This window comes from Schistocerca americana, chromosome 6 (genome assembly GCF_021461395.2).
Source record: "Schistocerca americana isolate TAMUIC-IGC-003095 chromosome 6, iqSchAmer2.1, whole genome shotgun sequence".
Taxonomy (NCBI): Eukaryota; Metazoa; Arthropoda; class Insecta; order Orthoptera; family Acrididae; genus Schistocerca; species Schistocerca americana.
Genome location: NC_060124.1, coordinates 40,968,364 through 40,991,326, shown reverse-complemented (window position 1 = coordinate 40,991,326; position 22,963 = coordinate 40,968,364). Strand labels below are relative to the sequence as shown.

At 38.3% G+C, this 22,963-nt stretch overlaps 1 protein-coding gene across 1 annotated transcript in view; it reads right to left on the bottom strand.

Moving 5' to 3' along the window:
* LOC124619213 (long-chain fatty acid transport protein 1-like) overlaps positions 1 to 22,963 on the bottom strand; it is a 330,911-nt gene that overhangs the window by 80,786 nt on the left and 227,162 nt on the right. The window contains exon 4 of the mRNA XM_047145433.1: positions 17,699 to 17,927. Coding sequence (XP_047001389.1) covers positions 17,699 to 17,927 — 229 coding nt within the window. The remainder of the gene's footprint in view (positions 1 to 17,698; positions 17,928 to 22,963) is intronic.

Genomic DNA, 22,963 nt, shown 5'->3' with positions numbered 1-22,963 from the left:
AACTACGAGTGATGCAAGAACAGAGCCGAAAACTCATCAAGTTTGCGTGGTGCCCATCAATTTGTGTTTCAATTGACGAAATGGCAAAAAGCAAGAACAAAGTTTGTGTGTTTTGGAATGTGCAGGGTTATCTGCTATCAGTTTTTATGTGTTGGAATTAGCATGATTCTCTGTTAAAACACTGCTGAGTGCAATCAATTTTCAAGTCTAGGATGTTGACAGAGCTGAACAAAACTGTTTTTGAACAATATATACAAACAGTAATAACTTATTGCCATGAGACATGGACATTGAATGAGTTCATTGTTAAAAAACTCAAAAGAGGAATGGAAAGATCAATTCTGGAGTACACAAAGAAATAAAGAAGCAGTAGATACTCGAATGTATCAAAAATCATTAAGATTAAATACCTGGAAATGGCAGTGGGCTGATCATGTCGCTGAAAGAAAGGACAGTAGATGGTCAAAACAAATACTAACTTGGAGCCCAATTTACCAAAAAATACCAAGAAATAGACTTCTGGACAGATGGGACAGACTTAAGACAGACACAGGATTCACTTGGCAACAACAAGCTCATGGTTGGCGGAAATGGAAGAACTTGCTGGGGTCCTATGTTGGATGCCAAGTGATTGAACTGGTTGATGCTGCTGCTGCTACTGTTGCTACCACTTCCGCTGCTGCCAATGATGATACCTCATTATTGGTTCTTTCATGTAAAATAATTTTTTCCTGTGGTTATTAGTGTTGTTTTAACAAATGGATACGAATGATTAGTGTCAGTGGACTGTGCGGCTGTCCCAGAGGAGGTTCGAGTCCTCCCTCGGGCACGGGTGTATGTGTTTGTCCTTAGGGTAATTTAGGTTAAGTAGTATGTAAGCTTAGGGATTGATGACCTTAGCAGTTAAGTCCCATAAGATTTCACGCACATTTGAACATTTTTTTTAGTGTCAGTTTTTAGGTCAACTTGTCCACAAACAATATTTGTGTATGCTAATAACCTAGATGTTGGACACCTTAAACCCAAATGACAACAATAAAAAAAGAGCAGCTTAGGCTTCTTACTCCTAGACTTAAAACCTATGGGAAAACACTCCATCTGCTCCAATTTTACTCCAAATTTATCCAAGCAATATTTAAAAACATGGGGAAATGCGAAGCCTTCCTCAAAACTATTCAACTATTTGAATGAGAAGAGGAAAGAAAATTATAAAAAATAACTCCAAGATCTGACTTTGATCAACAACAGCAAAACTTATTTAAACACAGACTATGAATGCATCCAGCTGAAAAAATGAAAACTGCTTCTGTTTCTTTTGAGGCTAACAAAAGTTTCAACCCTTGGAGACAAAGACACAGCATTTCTAATAAGGCAAGAGCTATTCAAGGTCAAGGAAAGTTTGCAAATTTAATCTACAGTTCTCAGCTTCATTCACTGTCATTGAATTAAAAGCTCGACTGAAGCACACCAAGTGCATAAATGCTTTGATAGACTCTTTCCTGTATTTACCAGCCCAGTTGTACAGATATGGCTTCTCAGCTACTACAACAAAATCTTATTCACAGAAAAACTGCCATCAATGCTCAATTAAACTGCACCTGCAAGATACTCAGAGATAGCTCTCCTAGAGAACAGTTCTAGCTAATATCACTATGAAGTACAGTTCACAACCTGCTTATCAAACAAATAACTTTACTACAAGTTCGAGCAAGAGCTGCAACAGGCTGGCAGCTGATTCCTATCATTTGACTTGCTGAAACATTGATCACAGAATTCATGAATCAGTCTACTGCAAGAAACTACTTAACTTTCTCAGTATTGTGCATACCAACCAACAGTTTAAAGTGCACCTGGGAGAAAAGATAAATAGGACAGACTGTGTCTTTTCAACAATAGTTTGCCACAAGGCTTTGTGTAATGTCACTAATTTTGTTTTAGATATCTGTGGCTTTTAAGCTGTTTCAGAATTTAGAATTATAGATGGTCTTGCAATTTAGCACTGCAGCAGGATAATCAAGAAATGTGAAAGTTGGGTATATTTCATCAAAAGGTGACTCAAACACAGCATTCCTAAAATAGAAGTGTTTTGTTTCCATCTAGCACACTGGATGGCATACCAACAGATCAGACCATATTTTGGCCAAACTGGCACAATGAAACTTCAAAAAACATGGAAGTGACTTCAGAGGGAGCATTTACTTTTCATGCCCACTGCAAGGAAACAGCAGTCAAGAGTTAACCTTGTTAGCTTGCAGAAAGCTCTTCAGGAATGTGCTTAGAGCAGCTTCCCTCACTTCGTTTTCTGCTGCAGAATATTGATCACCAGTATGACTGGGAAGTTGCTCAGATTGACTCTAAGTTTGTGTACAGTTAAGTGCAGCTACAAGGAAATGGAACTATTTAATCAACTCCTTTCAGTTGGCTTCCTGTCTTTCAAATATTTGCTCAACACACCTCCACAGGAAAAATCTGTCTTTGAAGTAATGGAAAAAGATTATAAAGGACACAGATATGAACCCCCCCCCCCCCCAACCCCCTTCATAAGCCTTCAGGCCCTACTAATAAAAAGGACTAGGACAAGGAGATCAGCACTGAAGAAGTTGCACCACTGATACAAAATAGTGTTTACCTCCAGGATGGAAAACAGAATGGCAAGAAGTAGAGCCCCAAATTATCCTCTTTTAGAATTTAACAGCTGGTATGATAGGTTTTTAATTACTGAGGAAACTACATGTTTAGTTCAACTGATACAGTGAATTAGGTGTCACCATGGTTAAGGCAAAGGACTCATTTGAGAGGTCCAAGTGTGTCTCTCCCATCCTGGCATCTGAGTGGCCTGCCCTTCCTATTTAACCTTCCCCAATCAATTCCTCTCTCCTCTCCAAGGAAGGGACTCACTGTTAGTTCTGAAAGCTAAGATAGTATGTCACTTTTACTTTTGCAAGTGCCTACTGGCAGAACTGCACATTTCACCTTCTAAAGGTACGTACTGAGTCAGCAATTCAGCCTCAGGATTTATAGAGATTATTTGTAATTTTTTACCACTGTTAACTGACATATGTAACTGAGAAACACACAAAAATGTTTATAACAATGAAAATAATCAATTATTGACAATGTAATGTAAATGGATAGATAAAAAAATCTGCTCACCAAGTGGCAGCAGCGGGACACAAACACAAAAAGATTTAACTTTTACTAGCTTTCAGAGCCATTTGCTCCTTCCTCTGGTAGAAGAGAAACATAAAGGAAGAAGGGTGAAGGAAAAGGACTGGATCAGTTTAGAGAAAGGGGTATAGGTCAGGAAAGTCACCCAAAGCTGCGGATAAGGGAAGACTTACTGGACAGGATGAGAAGGAAAGACTGATTGTTGGGGACTGCACCAGATAAGATTTGAAAACTTGAGAGTTCTTCACCCTCATAGAGACTTTCAATGTATTCTTTCCACCTATCTGCTCTCTCCTCTGCATTTAACAGTGGGATACCCGTTGCACTCTTAATGTTACCACCGTTGCTTTTAATGTCACCAAAGGTTGTTTTGACTTTCCTGTATGCTGAATCTGTCCTTCCGGCAATCATATCTTTTTCGATGTCTTCACATTTTTCCTGCAGCCATTTCGTCTTAGCTTCCCTGCACTTCCTATTTATTTCATTCCTCAGCGACTTGTATTTCTGTATTCCCGATTTTCCCAGAACATGTTTGTACTTCCTCCTTTCATCAATCAACTGAAGTATTTCTTCTGTTACCCACGGTTTCTTCGCAGCTACCTACTTTGTACCTATGTTTTCCTTCCCAACTTCTGTGATGGCCCTTTTTAGAGATGTCCGTTCCTCTTCAACTGTACTGCCTACTGCGCTATTCCTTATTGCTGTATCTGTAGCGTTAGAGAACTTCAAATGTATCTCGTCATTCCTTAGTACTTCCATATCCCACTTCTTTGCGTATTGATTCTTCCTGACTTACGTCTTGAACTTCAGCCTACTCTTCATCACTACTATATTGTGATCTGAGTCTATATCTGCTCCTGGGTATGCCTTACAATCCAGTATCTGATTTCGGAATCTCTGTCTGACCATGATGTAATCTAATTGAAATCTTCCCGTATCTCCCAGCCTTTTCCAAGTATACCTCCTCCTCTTGTGATTCTTGAACAGGGTATTCACTATTACTAGCTGAAACTTGTTACAGAACTCAGTCTTTCTCCTCTTTCATTCCTTGTCCCAAGCCCATATTCTCCTGTAACCTTTTCTTCTACTCCTTCCCCTACAACTGCATTCCAGTCGCCCATGACTATTAGATTTTCGTCCCCCTTTACATACTGCATTACCCTTTCAATCTCCTCATACACTTTCTCTATCTGTTCATCTTCAGCTTGCGACGTCGGCATGTATACCTGAACTATCGTTGTCGGTGTTGGTCTGCTGTCGATTCTGATTAGAACAACCCGGTCATTGAACTCTTCACAGTAACACACCCTCTGCCCTACCTTCCTATTCATAACGAATCCTACACCTGTTATACCATTTTCTGCTGATGTTGATATTACCCGATACTCATCTGACCAGAAATCCTTGTCTTCCTTTCACTTCACTTTACTGACCCCTACTATATCTAGATTGAGCCTTTGCATTTCCCTTTTCAGATTTTCTAGCTTCCCTGCCACGTTCAAGCTTCTGACATTCTACACCCCGACTCGTAGAACGTTATCCTTTCGTTGATTATTCAATCTTTTTCTCATGGTAACCTCCCCCTTGGCAGTCCCCTCCCGGAGATCCGAATGGGGGACTATTCCGGTATCTTTTGCCAATGGAGAGATCATCATGACACTTCTTCAATTACAGGCCACATGTCCTGTGGATACACGTTACGTGTCTTTAATGCAGTGGTTTCCATTGCCTTCTGCATCCTCGTGTCGTTGATCATTGCTGGGCACTCTCTTGTCCTAGGGGTAGGAAGAATCAGATTACTACTAAGACACTCTTATTAACTCATGCACGATGTCTTAGTAGTAATTTCTGTCTTGCATACTACCCTGTCTTCCACCTTTAAACTCTCATGTTTTCAAATCTCATCTGGTGCATTCCCCAACAATCAGTCTTTGCTTCTCATCCTGTTGGTAAGTCTTCCCTGACCTGGGGTTCTGGGTGACTTTCCTAACCTGTACCACTTTCCCTAAACTGATCCAGTCCTTTTCCTTCACCCCTCTTCCTTCCCCTTTAATTCTTGTACTAGAAGAAGGAGCCACTGACCCCAACTTCTTTTGTATGTGTTCCCCTGTCACTGCTTGGTGAATAGATTTTTTATCTATCCATTTACATTACACAATAATGTTTGGAGCATTTATCCTAATTGTGGCACGGTCCAGTGTTTTATGATTTAACTGCTGTCGGTTACCAGCCAAGTTTGTATATAATTTTTCTTGAATTTGTAAACATTTCTTTGTAACACTTAATTCTTTGTTAAAACACTGTTAGTCACAGACTTTTTACAATAAATAATTGTCCCAATTTGTTAAAACACGTTTTAATTGTGTGCATTATGTTAGGCAAACATTGGGAACAGTGATGATGTTTGCCTAGACCCGCACAAGAAACGCCTAAAAATTACACTCTGACTGGTTGGTATACCAGACCAATGGTCATTAATATAGTGTCTGAAATCGATTTGAGTCAGGCTGTGAAGCATATGACAAAAACAAGACAAACGGGCACCTCATCAGATTGTTTCATTAAGTTTTGGGTGTGCAGCCGCAAGAAATCTCCTTCTTCTTCTAATATTTTGGCTGTATAGCGTTCAGCCATCTTAGAAAATTTTATATATTGTCTGATAAATATTGCAACTTCTCATATTTCTCCAATTTCTGTGCATTATAACTGCATCTCTGAAGATGGCTGAACGTTATACAGCCGAAATATTAGAAGAAGAAGGAGATTTCTTGCGGCTGCACACCCGAAACTTAATGGAACAGTCTTTGCGCCGCCAAAACCTGAAGATGCACCTTATCAGATCATTGTATGACTATACTGGTTAGTGCACCTGAAATGTGGCTTTTCACTAAGAATGTGGACAGTTATCAACTGTGTGAGAAAACACACTAGACTGTCCAATAATAGCTTACAGTATACAAATGCTGTCTGTCCCATTTAACTATTCACACACTAAAATCTCTTAAAATGTCTTAGAAATTTAGAATATTAAGTGTGCTAACTGCTTACAATAGAGGATATTGTGATGAAAATAGGAGAAGCAGAAAGCACCAGGTATCAAATTGTTGAATGATAAAATAAAGATATTAGTGACAGTGTGGAGAGATACAAAATGTTCTATGACTAACTCCTGTGAATTGTGTGAACCATAAGGGAGGATTCTGATGGAACCAAATATCAAGAGATTTGAAGCAATTATATCACTGAGGTGTGATTACACTCATATGTAGAATAAGTCCAAGAACCAACTGTCACATATCATTTAGCCAATTAAGAATACTTTCAAAAAGATACGCTGTATTTAAATAACAAAGGGAAACTTTCTGTGAAAACAGGTTAACAGAATAATTGAGAAAAGAATGGTTTCAACAAACTGCACAGCCAAGGAGAGTCCAGTCCCCTCCCCTCCCCTCCCCCCTTACACACACACACACACACACACACACACAATTTATTTTTTATTTATTTATTTATTTACTGAGAAAACTGCGGAAGTTGGAAGTTTAGTTCCAGAATCATTACACATGCAAAAAAAATATTCCTTATGGATTACGGAGGAAAGCAAAACAAATTCAGATTACTTACCATCATGCAAGTCAACATTCAAAGTATTACAATTAAATTATTAGAGTTGGAGCATTTCTGTGAGATATAAAAATGTGACCTATTGTGTGTCTGAGAACACTGCCTGACAGAAAAAAAGCAGATTTTTTTCATACATAAAGAGTACATTCTGCCAGTTATAACGCACAGAAATTGGAGAAATATGAGAAGTTGCAATATTTATCAGACAATATATAAAATTTTCTAAAATAGATGTAAGCTCATACTCCTCTGAATTAAATGGAGCATTTAGTTGTATAAGAGTGGTCAACCAGAATTTTGTAACTGTCCATTTGTTTCGATTCCCAAATGGTGATGTTAATTTATCTTTAAGAAATTTGAAGAAATGTTGAGAAAATTTTAAAACTCAAAACAAATTTACAGTATGTGGTGATTTCAACACAGAGTTGTCAGACTCAGATGAGCCCGACTCAAAAACTTTTTAAACTACTCATATCATTAAATTTATATTGTACTAACAATATCCCAATAGTTCCATAAAAACACGGGAGAACTGCCGGATATCAGTAACGTCCTGCCACTATTTTTCGGCGCAGAGTCTTCTGGCCATCTTCAGGTGAGTGCCACTGTAGTAGTACTGGTTAATATGGGCCGAGCTCCGCTATTTAAAGCCGTACTGAGGTGACATTGCGCATGCGCTGCTCAGCGTGCGTGTTCATAACGGCTCCATGCACTGCACCTCGCGCCCTCTACTGTGAAAGCCTGGCGTATCGGTATCAGGTTGATTTCCATCTTTATGCAGATAACTACGTCGACTACGAAGTTTCTCTATAACAGGATTCCAAGTTTAGGTGATAACCGTTATCTCGATTGATGAGAGTCTTGTTGTCAGATAATCTTATTTCCACAGATTCATTGATAATCGAGCTCCAAAGTTTGATGTATGGGCCAAAATTTTTGTGTCATCGTAATTCATGGAATGGTCTGTGGAAATACAATGTTTGACGATTGTGGACTTGGTGGGTTGGAGAAGGCGAGTATACCGTTGATGTTCCACAATGCGTCCCTGCACAGTTCGTGTTGTTTGCCCTATATATGATTTGCCACATTCACACGGAATTTTGTAAACACCTGATTTACGCAGGCCCAGGTCGTCTTTAACGGATCCCACCAGTGATGAAATTTTGGAAGGAGGGCGAAAGATGACTCTCACTTGATACTTTCTCAATATTCTGCCTATCTGTGAAGAAACATTCCCAATAAATGGTAGATAAACAGTCGACCTGAAGCCCTCCATCCAGCACAAACAACGGGCATTCTCAAATATCGTGGCAGGACGTTACTGATATCCGGCAGTTCTCCCATGTTTTTATGGAACAATCAGAACGCCGGGAAAGCTTTAAACGTCACACAATATCCCAATATGTTGGAACCCCTGTTTGGACAATATCATAGGTAATTTCTCAAGAGACCTATACACTGTTAGCACAGCAGATGAAAGTTTACAGATCATGATGCACTACTCCTCACATATCACTATGTACAGTCAGATGATCAAGTGACTGCAAATAAGAAGCCAAGCATGACATGACAAGTTATTCACAAAACTGCCTAAGAAATTAAGACTGAGGCTTTGTTTATGAATATGATATAGATAAATCAACTGTTGAAGCTCTCTTTAATCATTGCTTCAAGACATATATTTGAGTTATGATACTCTTGCTCACTACTGAAAAGAAAAGTTCTAAAGCAAACAGAAAAGGTAAAAAGCTTAAATGGTACACTATGACCCTGCTGATACCAAGGAAAAGAAGTTTTAACTGCACAACATATATAAAAATAATTGCAAACATGGCACAGAGCAGTACAACATTTCTCACAAAGCTCATCTGAAATGTAAAAAATGTTATAAATTAAAACGTGAACTTGCCAAATAAGTTTCCTATGAAAATTACATAGAATGAGCTCCAAACAAATGTAAGGCCACCTGTGATATTATAACACAAGCATCCACTTCTATCCAAATTAAAGATGTTCTGCTTCATCCAGTAAATACTTTAGTACTACAGTAAATGAATTTAAATTAACTATTCAAATGCATCAGCAATTGATATACTTGCTTATCAGCTTCCAGAAGACAGGAACGCCACTGGACTCTAGTCACAATCATAGACATAGTAAACACTGTTTCAAAATTTTCTAATTCGAAAAGCATGGGCTGCTACTGGCTATCCAACTACACAATAAAAAGGACAATACACACTATCTTCAAACCACTTGCTTTTATTATGAATAAATTCCTTGAATTTGGAGTTTTCCCTGACCAGCTAAAATTTTCAAAAGTTACACCTAGATAAAAAAGGGGGAAAAGCATCTTCTCGAGAACTATAGACCAGTCTCTATTGTTATAATATTTTCCAAAATATATTAAGCAATTTTTCACATACAGCTTAGTAACTACTTTGAAAAACGTAACATTCTTTGTAGTTGGCAGCATGGATTTCTGATCAAGTAAAAACAGCATTTCTTGTAATTGTTAATCATAAATTAACTGCATTTGAAAATAAGAATATGGTCTCTTGAGCTATGCAATTTGGGTAAGGCATTTGACTGTATCCCCTATGACATATTACTGGTCAAACTACAGTTTTATGGAATGAATAATACACCATTCCAAACAATTAATCCTTATCTAACCAACACAATGCAGTCTGTGTCAAATCAAAATAGGAATTCTTCCCTGAAGATAGTCAAATCTGGTGTGCCTCAGTGCTCTGTTCTTGGTCCATTCTTCTTCATTGTCGCAATTAACAATTTGCTGCATTATGTTGGGCTTCAGTTACTTGCTATGCAGACAACACAACCTTAATCACCAAAGATCAAGATATGTTAAGATTACATCAGAATCACTGGACGTTCTCCTTAATACTAAACTGGTTCTCATTGGATAAACTACTGTGCAATCCAGAGAAAACTCAACACCTCCAGCTGGGACTATCAAAAGTCATAAAAGCAAAATCCATAAAACTGCTTGGAATACATATATCGATTACAAACTAAACTAGCACTACTATATTAATCATGTTTGTAGAAAGATATCAAGAGGATCCTATCTCATATAGAAATTATCTGATCTAGTGAGAAATTAATATCTTACGAAAGACTACTTCTGACTTTTACAATTTCACATATCTTATGGGCTGTTGTCACTCATGTCGTATCAGTGATGTACTACTGAATCAGAAAAAGGTGCTATGAGTAATGTGTAAGATTGTTCCAAGGGAACACTCCTGTCCTTTTTTCACCAAGACCAAAATAATGACAGAGATAAATCTTTATATCTACACATCACTGATATACACTCCTGGAAATGGAAAAAAGAACACATTGACACCGGTGTGTCAGACCCACCATACTTGCTCCGGACACTGCGAGAGGGCTGTACAAGCAATGATCACACGCACAGCACAGCGGACACACCAGGAACCGCGGTGTTGGCCGTCGAATGGCGCTAGCTGCGCAGCATTTGTGCACCGCCGCCGTCAGTGTCAGCCAGTTTGCCGTGGCATACGGAGCTCCATCGCAGTCTTTAACACTGGTAGCTTGCCACGACAGCGTGGACATGAACCGTATGTGCAGTTGACGGACTTTGAGCGAGGGCGTATAGTGGGCATGCGGGAGGCCGGGTGGACGTACCGCCGAATTGCTCAACACGTGGGGCGTGAGGTCTCCACAGTACATCAATGTTGTCGCCAGTGGTCGGCGGGAGGTGCACGTGCCCGTCGACCTGGGACCGGACCGCAGCGACGCACGGATGCACGCCAAGACCGTAGGATCCTACGCAGTGCCGTAGGGGACCGCACCGCCACTTCCCAGCAAATTAGGGACACTGTTGCTCCTGGGGTATCGGCGAGGACGATTCGCAACCGTCTCCATGAAGCTAGGCTACGGTCCCGCACACCGTTAGGCCGTCTTCCGCTCACGCCCCAACATCGTGCAGCCCGCCTCCAGTGGTGTCGCGACAGGCGTGAATGGAGGGACGAATGGAGACGTGTCGTCTTCAGCGATGAGAGTCGCTTCTGCCTTGGTGCCAATGATGGTCGTATGCGTGTTTGGCGCCGTGCAGGTGAGCGCCCCAATCAGGACTGCATACGACCGAGGCACACAGGGCCAACACCCGGCATCATGGTGTGGGGAGCGATCTCCTACACTGGCCGTACACCACTGCTGATCGTCGAGGGGACACTGAATAGTGCACGGTACATCCAAACCGTCATCGAACCCATCGTTCTACCATTCCTAGACCGGCAAGGGAACTTGCTGTTCCAACAGGACAATGCACGTCCGCATGTATCCCGTGCCACCCAACGTGCTCTAGAAGGTGTAAGTCAACTACCCTGGCCAGCAAGATCTCCAGATCTGTCCCCCATTGAGCATGTTTGGGACTGGATGAAGCGTCGTCTCACGCGGTCTGCACGTCCAGCACGAACGCTGGTCCAACTCAGGCGCCAGGTGGAAATGCATGGCAAGCCGTTCCACAGGACTACATCCAGCATATCTACGATCGTCTCCATGGGAGAATAGCAGCCCACATTGCTGCGAAAGGTGGATATACACTGTACTAGTGCCGACATTGTGCATGCTCTGTTGCCTGTGTCTATGTGCCTGTGGTTCTGTCAGTGTGATCATGTGATGTATCTGACCCCAGGAATGTGTCAATAAAGTTTCCCCTTCCTGGGACAATGAATTCACGGTGTTCTTATTTCAATTTCCAGGAGTGTATGTTAAAAACAACATAGCAGAGTTTGACACCAGAGAGAACATACAGTGTCACAATACTAGAAAGAAAGAGTACTGACATTTCTAGGCATAGGCTGACAAAAACAAGCAACGCGCACAAAGCGAACCGTTTGAAATTTTGTAATAAACTGCCACATTCTGCAATCAAAATGCCTTTCAATATTTTTAAAAGTAAGTTGTATAACTGGTTAATAAACAATCCATTCTACAGTTTAAGAGAATTCTCGGATACTAGTAGTGTAGAAATAGAGTTTTAGGATTATGATTATACTCCTGTACAACTGGTTAACATAGGATTAATTATTTATATATGTAATGTTAACAGCAATTAATATAGTGATTGTTAATGTATATCAATATAAAGTCCAGTCTCTACATGTGATCAGTGGCCAATAAAGAATCTGAACTGCTTTACAATACAAATTTTCTCTTATGTGCTTTGTGATAATGAACCCCATTCTCTTTGTAAACAACTCAGCAGTTCACATCCATGACAAAATACATAAGAATGATAGTCACTATCAATTAAAAAATTTCTGGTGCAGAGAGGTGCTAAGCAGGTTGGTGCACAAAAATTTTCAACCTTCTTCCCACTGGGCTTAAAAACTTAAGGAGTAGTGAATCTCTTTTCAAAACTAAACTTTGCCAATTTCTCTTCATTCATTCTACTCTGTTGAGGAATTTGAGAAAGAGAGTTTACATATGATATATCTCAACAATTTCAGGATTGTCATATGTTAATATACATATTTCACACAAGTTAGGAATTTGTTAAAGAGAGCTTATCTAAAATATATCTCAACAATTTCAGGATTGTCAAATGTTAATATACATATTTCATGTAGATTAGGAAATTGTGAGAGAGCTTACCTAAGACATATCTCAACAGTTTCACGATTGTCAAACGTTAACATATTATTCATGTAGATTAGTTATTTCATTTGGTCATTGTGTAGTATGGAAAGATATTTTTATTGTAATTGTGCTGCAGAACTGCCCAACAGTATAAGAACAACTATAAGTACCTGCAAAACTGTTCTGAACACATCACTATTTTTCACTGTTTGTCAGATGTTAATGTAAGTATTTTAAAATCTTAAACATGGCAGCAAAACAGCAACTGTGCAAATATTTGCAGCTGGTTGACTGATTTTTCAATCTATTCATAAGTATTTTATACAGATCTTGTTATTCTCATGCATAGTGTGCATATGTATTTTTACCGTAATTGTATCACTTAACTGATTGTCCAGTAGTAAGACAACTATGACTGTAAACTGTTGCAAACATGTTGCTACTGAGAAAAGAAAATAATAATCAGTGGTTATTTCCATTGTAATATCTGTTCAAAAGCAATTTAAACAACGGAAAATACAGGATGAAAGTATGAGAATATTATGAAAAAGATAGATCACTACTCACCATATAATGGAGGCGATGAGTCACAGATAGGCACAACAAAAAGACTCAAACAAGTAAGCTTATGGCAAAAAGTCCAAGTCCAAATTAGACACCATACAGCTTTGTGTAGTGTGTGTGTGTGTGTGTGTGTGTGTGTGTGTGTGTGTGTGTGTGTGTGCTATCTAATTCAGAAGAATGCCTTTTGGCTGAAAGCATAGTTGTTTGACAGTCTTTCTGTTGTGCCTATCAGCGATTAAACAGTGAATTGTTATTTTAGAAGTCTACTCAATGAGTGTTAGTAGGACAACACACATATAAAGGTATTGAAATTTGCAAACTTCTCAGAGCCAGTGGCTCCTTCTTCTGGCAGAAGGATTGAAGGGTAAAGAAGAGAGGTGAAGGAAAAAGGACTGATGAGGTTCAGGAAATGGGGATGATTTGGAAAAGTTGCCCAGAGCCCTGGGTCAGGGAAGACTTATCAGACAAATACAAGCACTTATATCCATTTATTTATTTATTTTATTTATTCTGTATTCCATAGATCCATACAGTGATGAGTTCACCATGGACATGAATCATATCAAAATTAAGCCTGATTTAGGGTTCTGGGTGACTTTTCCGAATTCTCCCCACTTCCTAAATCTCACAAGATCTTTTCCTTCACTCCTCTTCCTTCCCCTTCAATCCTTCTGCAGATTGCAAACTTCAATATCTTTGCATATGTTTCTCCTCATGTCACTTGATGAGTGAATTTTTTTATCCACCCAGTTATCTTATATTTTCAAAAAATGAATATTTTCGTTGTTAAATTGTTATTTAATACATATGTAATCTTAATATTGACACGTCTCATATCCGTGATGAACTTATCACTGTAAGGTTCCATGGAACACGGAATAAATAAAATAAAGAAATAAGTGGATTAAAGACTCATATTTATGATCAAATATCTGTAAGGTTAATAAAGATTTCTGTACACTTTCTTAGAAATTCATTTCTTCATTTATATAACCTGCCCATTGTGAGAGTACCATACATTACACTAATATGATTTGTAAACAGGCTCTTACTTGATGTAGTTTTAACATTTTTGGAAGTTTCTTGCAAGGTTTGTGCATCATTCTGTATCTTGACATAACTGAGTGCATCTTAAAAATTCATGACCTTAATAGATAGTTAAGCAATGGGGGAGTTACACAGCACCATGCAGTGAGGCTGAACATGTGTGGTGTTATGGGGGCAAAAAGTTAACGTATAGGCAATAAAAAGCATTAATATTCAATATGGAGAAGTCTGTTACTGTGAAGATTTGAGTCAAAGTGCTTAGTGGATGTAATTTTTAGTGAGACTAATTACAGTGAGGTTATAGTACTCATGAGGCCAAGCACATATTTAGTTATTCATTATTGTTATATGGATTAATAACGAAGTTTATTGGTATCCTATCTAGTGAAACGAGGAACTGTGTTTATTGAATGTTCAGGGCCAATGAAATTTTACAGCTTTTTTCAGTGTGGGTAAGAAACTTTATTGAATGAAAAAATCATGGTATAAGTGAATTATTCAATCAATAAAAATTGGCTTAAATTATTAACTCTTTTAATGTTTAAATTACACAATATTAGTGCATAATAATTAACAACATTAGGTAAATAGTCATTCATGATATGCACTACTAAATCTATGAACCAAGGTGAATATATTCTGTTATGACCATTACTCCACAAACTAGACTGGCTAAAATGTTATAACCAAGGAGAAGAAAGAGGAGGCTTACAACTATCCATCAGGCCTTGAGAGAGAGAGAGAGAGAGAGAGAGTATGTGTAATACTCAATGATGATATATGTACAGAAGAAAAGAGAAGTAGAAGAAGATGCAGCTACAAGTCAGTATCACGTTACCCATGTAATCAATTTAAGATGTGAATATACAATAGTGTACTTGATATCAATATAATGGAAGGAAACATTCCACGTGGGAAAAATTGTATATAAAAACAAAGATGAGGTGACTTACCGAACAAAAGCGCTGGCAGGTCGATAGATACACAAACAAACACAAACATACACACAAAATTCAAGCTTTCGCAACAAACTGTTGCCTCATCAGGAAAGAGGGAAGGAGAGGGGAAGACGAAAGGAAGTGGGTTTTAAGGGAGAGGGTAAGGAGTCATTCCAATCCCGGGAGCGGAAAGACTTACCTTAGGGGGAAAAAAGGACAGGTATACACTAGCACACACACACATATCCATCCACACATACAGACACAAGCAGACATATTTAAAGACCAATCAGATTGTTGGTCTTTAAATATGTCTTCTTGTGTCTGTATGTGTGGATGGATATGTGCGTGTGTGCTAGTGTATACCTGTCCTTTTTTCCCCCTAAGGTAAGTCTTTCCGCTCCCGGGATTGGAATGACTCCTTATCCTCTCCCTTAAAACCCACTTCCTTTCGTCTTCCCCTCTCCTTCCCTCTTTCCTGATGAGGCAACAGTTTGTTGCGAAAGCTTGAATTTTGTGTGTATGTTTGTGTTTGTTTGTGTATCTATCGACCTGCCAGCGCTTTTGTTCGGTAAGTCACCTCATCTTTGTTTTTATGTACAATAGTGCACTTGATTATTTTTGGAACTTATGCAATCACGACTTTGCTTTAAGAATAGTTTACCTGTTCCACAAGATAATTTTGACAAAAAATTCCAAAGACTGAGTATCTATTTTTATTTTAAAAAGATTTGGTTGTTTTGACCAGGTTAGGCAAAGTATGGCATTAAGAAATAGTAATAAAATCAGATTGTTGGTTTCACACTTATTTACATTGCAGAAAGCAGCAAATTTCTTTATATGCTACATCATACTAATGTGACTCATATACTTTAAGTGCCACAAGTCTTGAGGCCTAAAGCAACTGTTTAATGAAGATCAGTTACCTATCACAGCGTTTAAAAGGCAGATTCAAAGATAATTTTTATAGAATATACAAGCGTAATTATTACATTCCAAGGCCAGGAAGTGGCTACTATGGCAAGTAATTTATCAGAAGGAATCAGTTCCATGTTCGTAATTAGTATGCAGACAGTCAGTCACAATGAAATACAGTATATTCAGTTCCCTGTGGCTAATTTTGGTAGAAATGATATTTCAACACCCTTACAACTGTGGCAAGATTAATAAACTGGAAAATTCATGATTGATAAAAATCCTAGATGGAAGGCATGCATTTCTAACCACCTGTAGCAGCAGAAATAAGCCACATTTATAATCAAAATATTGTTCACAAACAGCACCTAAGATACATTTATGCTGTTTTTATAATAATAATTATTATTATTTTACATGTCTAATGGCATAATATTTTAGAGCAACTCAGTTCAGCCAAAAGGTTACTTTCAATAATAAAAGAAAGCACCATCATAGACATGTGTGGTGTTGGATATGCAGACATATACTTTATTTGATAATCTGGACAGTCTTATCCTCTCATCACAATCATGTGATTTGTTGCTGACAGCATGCCCTAATTTAAAGTGAACAGCCAGTCAACGAACACAACAAAGAAAAATGAGGGTGGGCTGTTTATCCCTAACAATTGTTCACAACAGTGTGCAGTGCTCTCTAACTCTGTTTGGAACAGACTTCCACACAGTTAATATATTGCAGAGTCTGATGTTCAAATTGAAGCTTTTTCTCCTGCCAACTGACTCATGCTGCCTGAGGAATATTTCACACCCTTTTTCATATACTTCTGGGGAAACATGAGAAATCCTGTTGCCATCACAGCTACTGTCCAGTGAGTCTGAGTGCTTCATGAGCTTCTCCATTATCTTCTTCATCCGATCTTCTCTGAGACATTTCATGAATACTTAGTCTTACCCACCAGCATTGGTATTATCTTCGTGAAGGTGATTAACTGACATATCATCTACCTAGAGATTACAAAAAATTATTTCCATCACTTCCATGACTTGATCTAGGGCTCCTGCAGAGCAGTTAGTTATCTGCATTTGTATAGCTAGAAGACAGCCCACATCATTTGTTGACAGTTCTAAACTGTTCAACAGATGGTCTGACAACAGTTCATCTACTTATGTGTTCAAATACATGGACAGACATAAACAAAACATTCTGAATAGCCAGTCTCCTTCCTTTGGTTTCAGATGCCCAACTTGTTTTCTGTCTGGTGAGTCAGCAATTAGATATTTTCCATAATACTGTCCAGGACAAGATAGATCTTTTCTTTAGTGATTTCAGTTGGCTCCCTTAATGAGCTTCATTCACACTTAACATTCTACCTGCATATATATTAATATTGTGTTTAACCTTGACTGTATCATAATAGAGATCGATACACATTAGTGAAATATGAATCGTGAAATTCAAAATCAGGTGAAGGTCACAGATGCCAATATGTTATATTGATTTGCTGAAGATCACAATACATTATAAAAATGATTAACAATAGTCACTGTCAGCAAGACTAAAGAGTTTGTATTTCTGCACCAATGAGAGCACATTTCATAACAAGTTTACCTATGCACACATTGTCATATCTGATTTCTAGGCGATTCACATTTCCCTAATTCTTGAAAACTTGATATCTACTGCTTATAATTATGTAAGTCTAATATTCCCTTTCTAACACTCTTCACCTTTTCAATGCACCAATTTATAAACGCCTTACATTACCAACTGTTTTTTTTTATTATGTCAGGCAGATAAAAACAAACCTGAGATTTGTGACAACAGCTGCTTTTGGAAGTCCAGTAGTACCCGATGTGTATATGTAGACAAGCTTATCACCAGAGCTGCCTTCTGTAATCTCCACTGGTTGAGTCCCACTTGCAGTCTTCAGAGCAGTGCCAAGATCTTCAGAAGACTGCAATTTTTGCTGACTGTCATCTTCACACAACTTGTAGAGACGGAGAGCACTAACTGAGCCCATTATATCTTCAACAGCTATCATTGAATGACAATTAGAATCTACACATTTAATCTTAGCCACTTAACCACTAAACAGTTTTAAAATCTTTTTTAAATATAATATAAATATAAATGAGCCACATAATCATCTCTCTTAAAGTTTAGAATTCTCAGTTGCTGTGTAACACTTTCTTGATAATTGTAGGGAAGGACACAAAAAAGGAGAAAGTTGAAAAATGAGACACAAGTAAGGAAAGGCATTACTCAGTGAAACTAATAGGATTTTAGACACTACACATTGTCATATTTCAATTTCTCAAAATCAAAGATAAACTAAGGTTTGCCTCTCATCAAGAAAACTCTAGAGGCACTACACTTTAACTTCTTGATATAGATATCACTTAGTTCCAATGGTTGCTGCTATAACTTGTCCATCCAAATGTAACATGTAGCCCTTATCTTTAACTGTGTTGTCTGGCCAAATATAAATTATATCAATTTATTTAGTTTAGATTTACTGAGACATTATTGTACTTGTAAAATTGGGTAATTACCTCATCATTAAGGAGAAAGGCACATAGGAAATTAAAATAGTTAATGCTTTGCTAAAAGCAAATTAAACTTGTTGCTACAAATTAATGCCATAACTAAGTCATAAGATGATGACAATGATGATGCAGGATCAATAAAAATACTATTATTGTTAAGGAAGGGATGTGAATATGCTGTAGTGAAGTGTGAATTAAGGGGAGAGGGGCAGAAAGAGGGACGGGTGGGGGGGAGCAAAATCAACTTTTTATAACCAAGCATAAAATGAAACCTTAGCTAAAAACAATCACCAAATGTATATGATGTCCAGGTAAGTGCTGGACCAACTACTCTCCCTTCACTATGAATTATCAATAAAATATGGTTTATCTCATGATCCAGTCCTAAGAGTGCTACTCTTAATTTGTGTGGATGACTTTGACAAATATCTGCATCCCCAAAAAATGATTCTATTGGTCACCGGATCCAGCCCAGAAACCATGCATTCAACAGCAGAAAGTTCAATGACAATACTTTCAGAGTGGTTCTCCAAAATCAAATCGAAATGTATGTCTTGGGCTTCAGTTATTTCCATCAAATAGCCAAATGTCTATTTAAGTAAGATTAAAAAATTATCCTCTATAAAATGTAAATGTGACAAAATTTTTAGGTCTGTAGGTTCAGCCAGACTTAAAATGGGACACACACTCGTAAATAACTTGTAAAAAAAGACCTATAATCCATGAGCTATGTTCTAAGACTATTAAAGTCTACAACTAGCAAAAGAACAGTACTGCAGGCATCCTATGCACAGTTCCATTCTCTGCTCTGACACAGGATCATTTTCTGGGCCACTCAACTCACAGCATAAATGTTTTAACAACACAATAAAGAGCACTAAGAATAATTTGTTGCCTTAACAGGATGGAGTACTGAAAAATTAGTGTAAACTTACAGTCATGCTCAATCTTCTCTTCAATTGTGTGAACCAGTTCATTAGTAACCACAGACGGGCATCCACTTCGTTCTTCATCATGCACTTGATCACGTGTTTCATTGAACAGTCTGACCCACCTTCTAACCATTGAATCACTCGTAGCATTTTGTCTGCAAACCTCACAGATTTGCCGATGAATTTCATTTGGTTTAACTTTCTTTGCATTTAGAAAATGAATCACAGATCTGATTTCACACGCGGCACCATTTTCAATTACGGCTGACATTATAAAGAAGCACTACAAAGCACATGTCGGCAGCAGCAATCCGAAAATGGCGTATATGTCTTCTCCTTGAGTCAGAGTAACTGCTGCGCATGTTTGGAACTGTGATTTTAGTGCTTCCGCGGATAGAAATAGAAATGGAACTTACTTTGTGGATGATCTCGTATACAACATGAACAGCAAGGGCCCCAACACACTTCCCTGGGGCACACCCGAAGTAACTTCTACACCTGACAATGACTCTACATACAAGATAATGTGCTGTATCCTCCCACCAAAAAATCCACAATCCAGTCACAAATTTCACTTGATACCCATATGATCATACTTTTGAGAATAAGTGTATGTGCGATATTGAGCCAAATGCTTTTCGGAAATCAGGAAACACTGCAATACTGCATCACTAGGGCTCCCTCTTTGAAACTGTCAAACTACTACAGAACAAGAATGTACAGACTGTACCAGAGGGATGTCAGATATAACCAAACATATTTCAGAACAATATCCTACTAGTCCTGTCTAATACCTATTGCACAATTTGTGCTGTATGATAAAACTGGACAATTAAAAAATTAAATCAAATCAAACAAATCAGATGAAAAGGAAACAGAAATAGAATGTACTAACACAAATTTAAAGCAACCAATACTAATTAGTGTTATAAATTACTTTTGAAAAGTGATGAGTGAAAATGAAAGGAACCAATACAGGTACATACAGTGAACGACTGTGTTTTATTACTGAAGATGTGTAGCAGATAATTCGAAATTGTTAATTAAAACTGACAGAAGTGAAAGGAAATTAAGGAATAGCATGGGAACAGCAGGTAAATGTACCCAGTGAGTAAGTTGCAGCATTTAACCTATATATATTTCAGTATTATAATAACTTCTGTCACATGTTTTCTGGTGACTTGGGACCTTCTAATTCTCATCAATATTTAGATGCTATTCATGCTAATACTGGCTAGTAAATATCTCATCAAAACAAACTACTGTTTGAAAGTGAATGTTGTACAAGCGTGGGGTTAGTTAATCAGTAGCTGTGCATCTGTAAATTCTGGATCCTGAATTTAACATTTCAGTTTGCCTCTTAGTTTGTTCATACAAAGTGTTACCATTATCTCATGGATATGACTACACATTAAACAGACAGTACCCCAAGAGTTTGCTGACAGAGTTGGTTCGAGATCACAGGAACATACCACCACACAATCATACATAGTAAAGCAACTCAATGTTCCATGCAATCCTCTAGTTTATGAGCAATTATTTAAATTGGGATTTCTTGGCTATAAATAAATGAAAGAGCTAAATCAACTCAGTATAGTGTAGTTAGGTTACACAGCATGGATTATTTCATGTCTTTTATACGATCTGCTGTTGACGGAGAATGGTAGTAGTGACAGTATCCATTCTGCAAGAGGCAGAACAGAGGGTAAAGACTTCATTTTTTGTGGGGATTGCTGAATGATGTGTCATGGAAGGTATGGGCTTAGTTGCCCAAGAACACAGCTGAAGCTATAGCAACTGTGTCCACAATAGAAAAGAGAGATATGTGGTGACTCGAGTTTGGGATAAGAAGGGATTTTCACTGTGGGAGTTAGATGTTACAGATGTGGATGAACGGGCTTCATATGGCAGGAATGCTATGAACTGCAGTGTAAGAAATGTGGGCGAGTGACACATCCAGAATGGGACTGCAGACAAAAAGTCTATGAGGGGGTGTGGTACATTGACACAGGATGAGAATAATAACATATAATAGTGGCTCTGGAGCCACCATGTAGCACTCCCACTAAACATAATAACAGCCAAAATGTGTGCAGTAGCACAGTTGAGTTTAGTCGATGGAAGGAAGCATGAATTTTTATTGGACATGGGCTCACAGGAATATGTGGAAAGACTATAATCCATTGACAACAGGAGGTTGAGCCCAACACAATGTACATTAAGTGGAGTGGGTGAAAGTGGTGTGCCTTGATTCGGATCAGAGGTGTTGAGTTTTTGGGTTGAGGCATAAAATTTCTGACCTTGCACTGGAAATTTGCCTCATATGGGCAATGTTTACGGACCAGTCTTAGGGTAAGGTGTCTTGCTTGAACATCATACCAGAAATGATATTGATCAGTGCATGGTAGAACTCTATGGGACATCATTAAATGTGGGGGAAACTACTGACAGTGCCAAACGGTCACAAGATACATACCTGGCACAAAAAAAGAAATACTTAGACTACATGCACAGCCACTAATGATCAATTTGTGTGATAACATACCACAAGATATGGGAAAACTAGTGTGAGTGAATACAGGAACAAATAAACTGACAAACACATTGTATGTAGTGGAACTGCTATAAAATAATGAGCAATTAAATAAAGCATTGCATACAGAAGTTACACAGTGAGCAGGTAGTGCTTATGGGGATATATAATTTTGGGACTGGTGGACATGGAACCTTCAGAGGAATTGACAGTTACCAATTTGGAGATTTACAAGAGATGATTTAGTTAGAGCAAATTCATACCATAAGTTCATGCAAGCAACCAGTATAGCTGCATTATGGGAGAAGGTAGCACATTTGGAAGAAACAGAGATGACGGTGACGGAGCAGTCATTGTTGGAATATGAGCATCTGGTTATTCATGTTCATAGGTCTTTGCCAGTGACACAGCACAGAATTTCCACTGGGAATGAATTGCCTCTGTATCACAAGCCCTATCAGTACCTCATCACGTACAACCAGTGAGGGAAGAACTGATTAACCAACAGTTACAAGACAGTGTTACTGAAGAAAGTACCAGTCCCTGGGGGGTGGCAGTGTCCTGGGAAAAAAAATGCAAATGGAATAAAGGCATAGAATTTTCGATGTGACTGTCAGTACTGTAACAAGCATATGGTTATGGATAATTATCCAATCCTGAATATAACAAACATTTTTCTATCATGGACATACAGAATGGTTATTACCAACTAGATGTATATTAACACCAGAGGATCACTAAAGACAGCATTTATGATCCTGATAAAACATAATGAGTATCATCTTATGCTGTTTGGATTGAAAAATGCACCAGCCACTGTCCATCCAGCACCTCTTAGACAGGGTATGATGGAGACTGAAACCTAGACAATATATGGTGTACTTAGATGATGTAATCGCCCTTGAAAAGTGCATGGAGGAGAATGAATTATGGCTATGAGAAGTGTTAAATTTGTTCTGCATGGCACAGCTAACACTCAGTTCAGGAAATTGTCACTTCACACTGGAAGAAACACAGCATTTAGCTCATGTAATTAGTCACAAGGTAGTCCAGACAGTC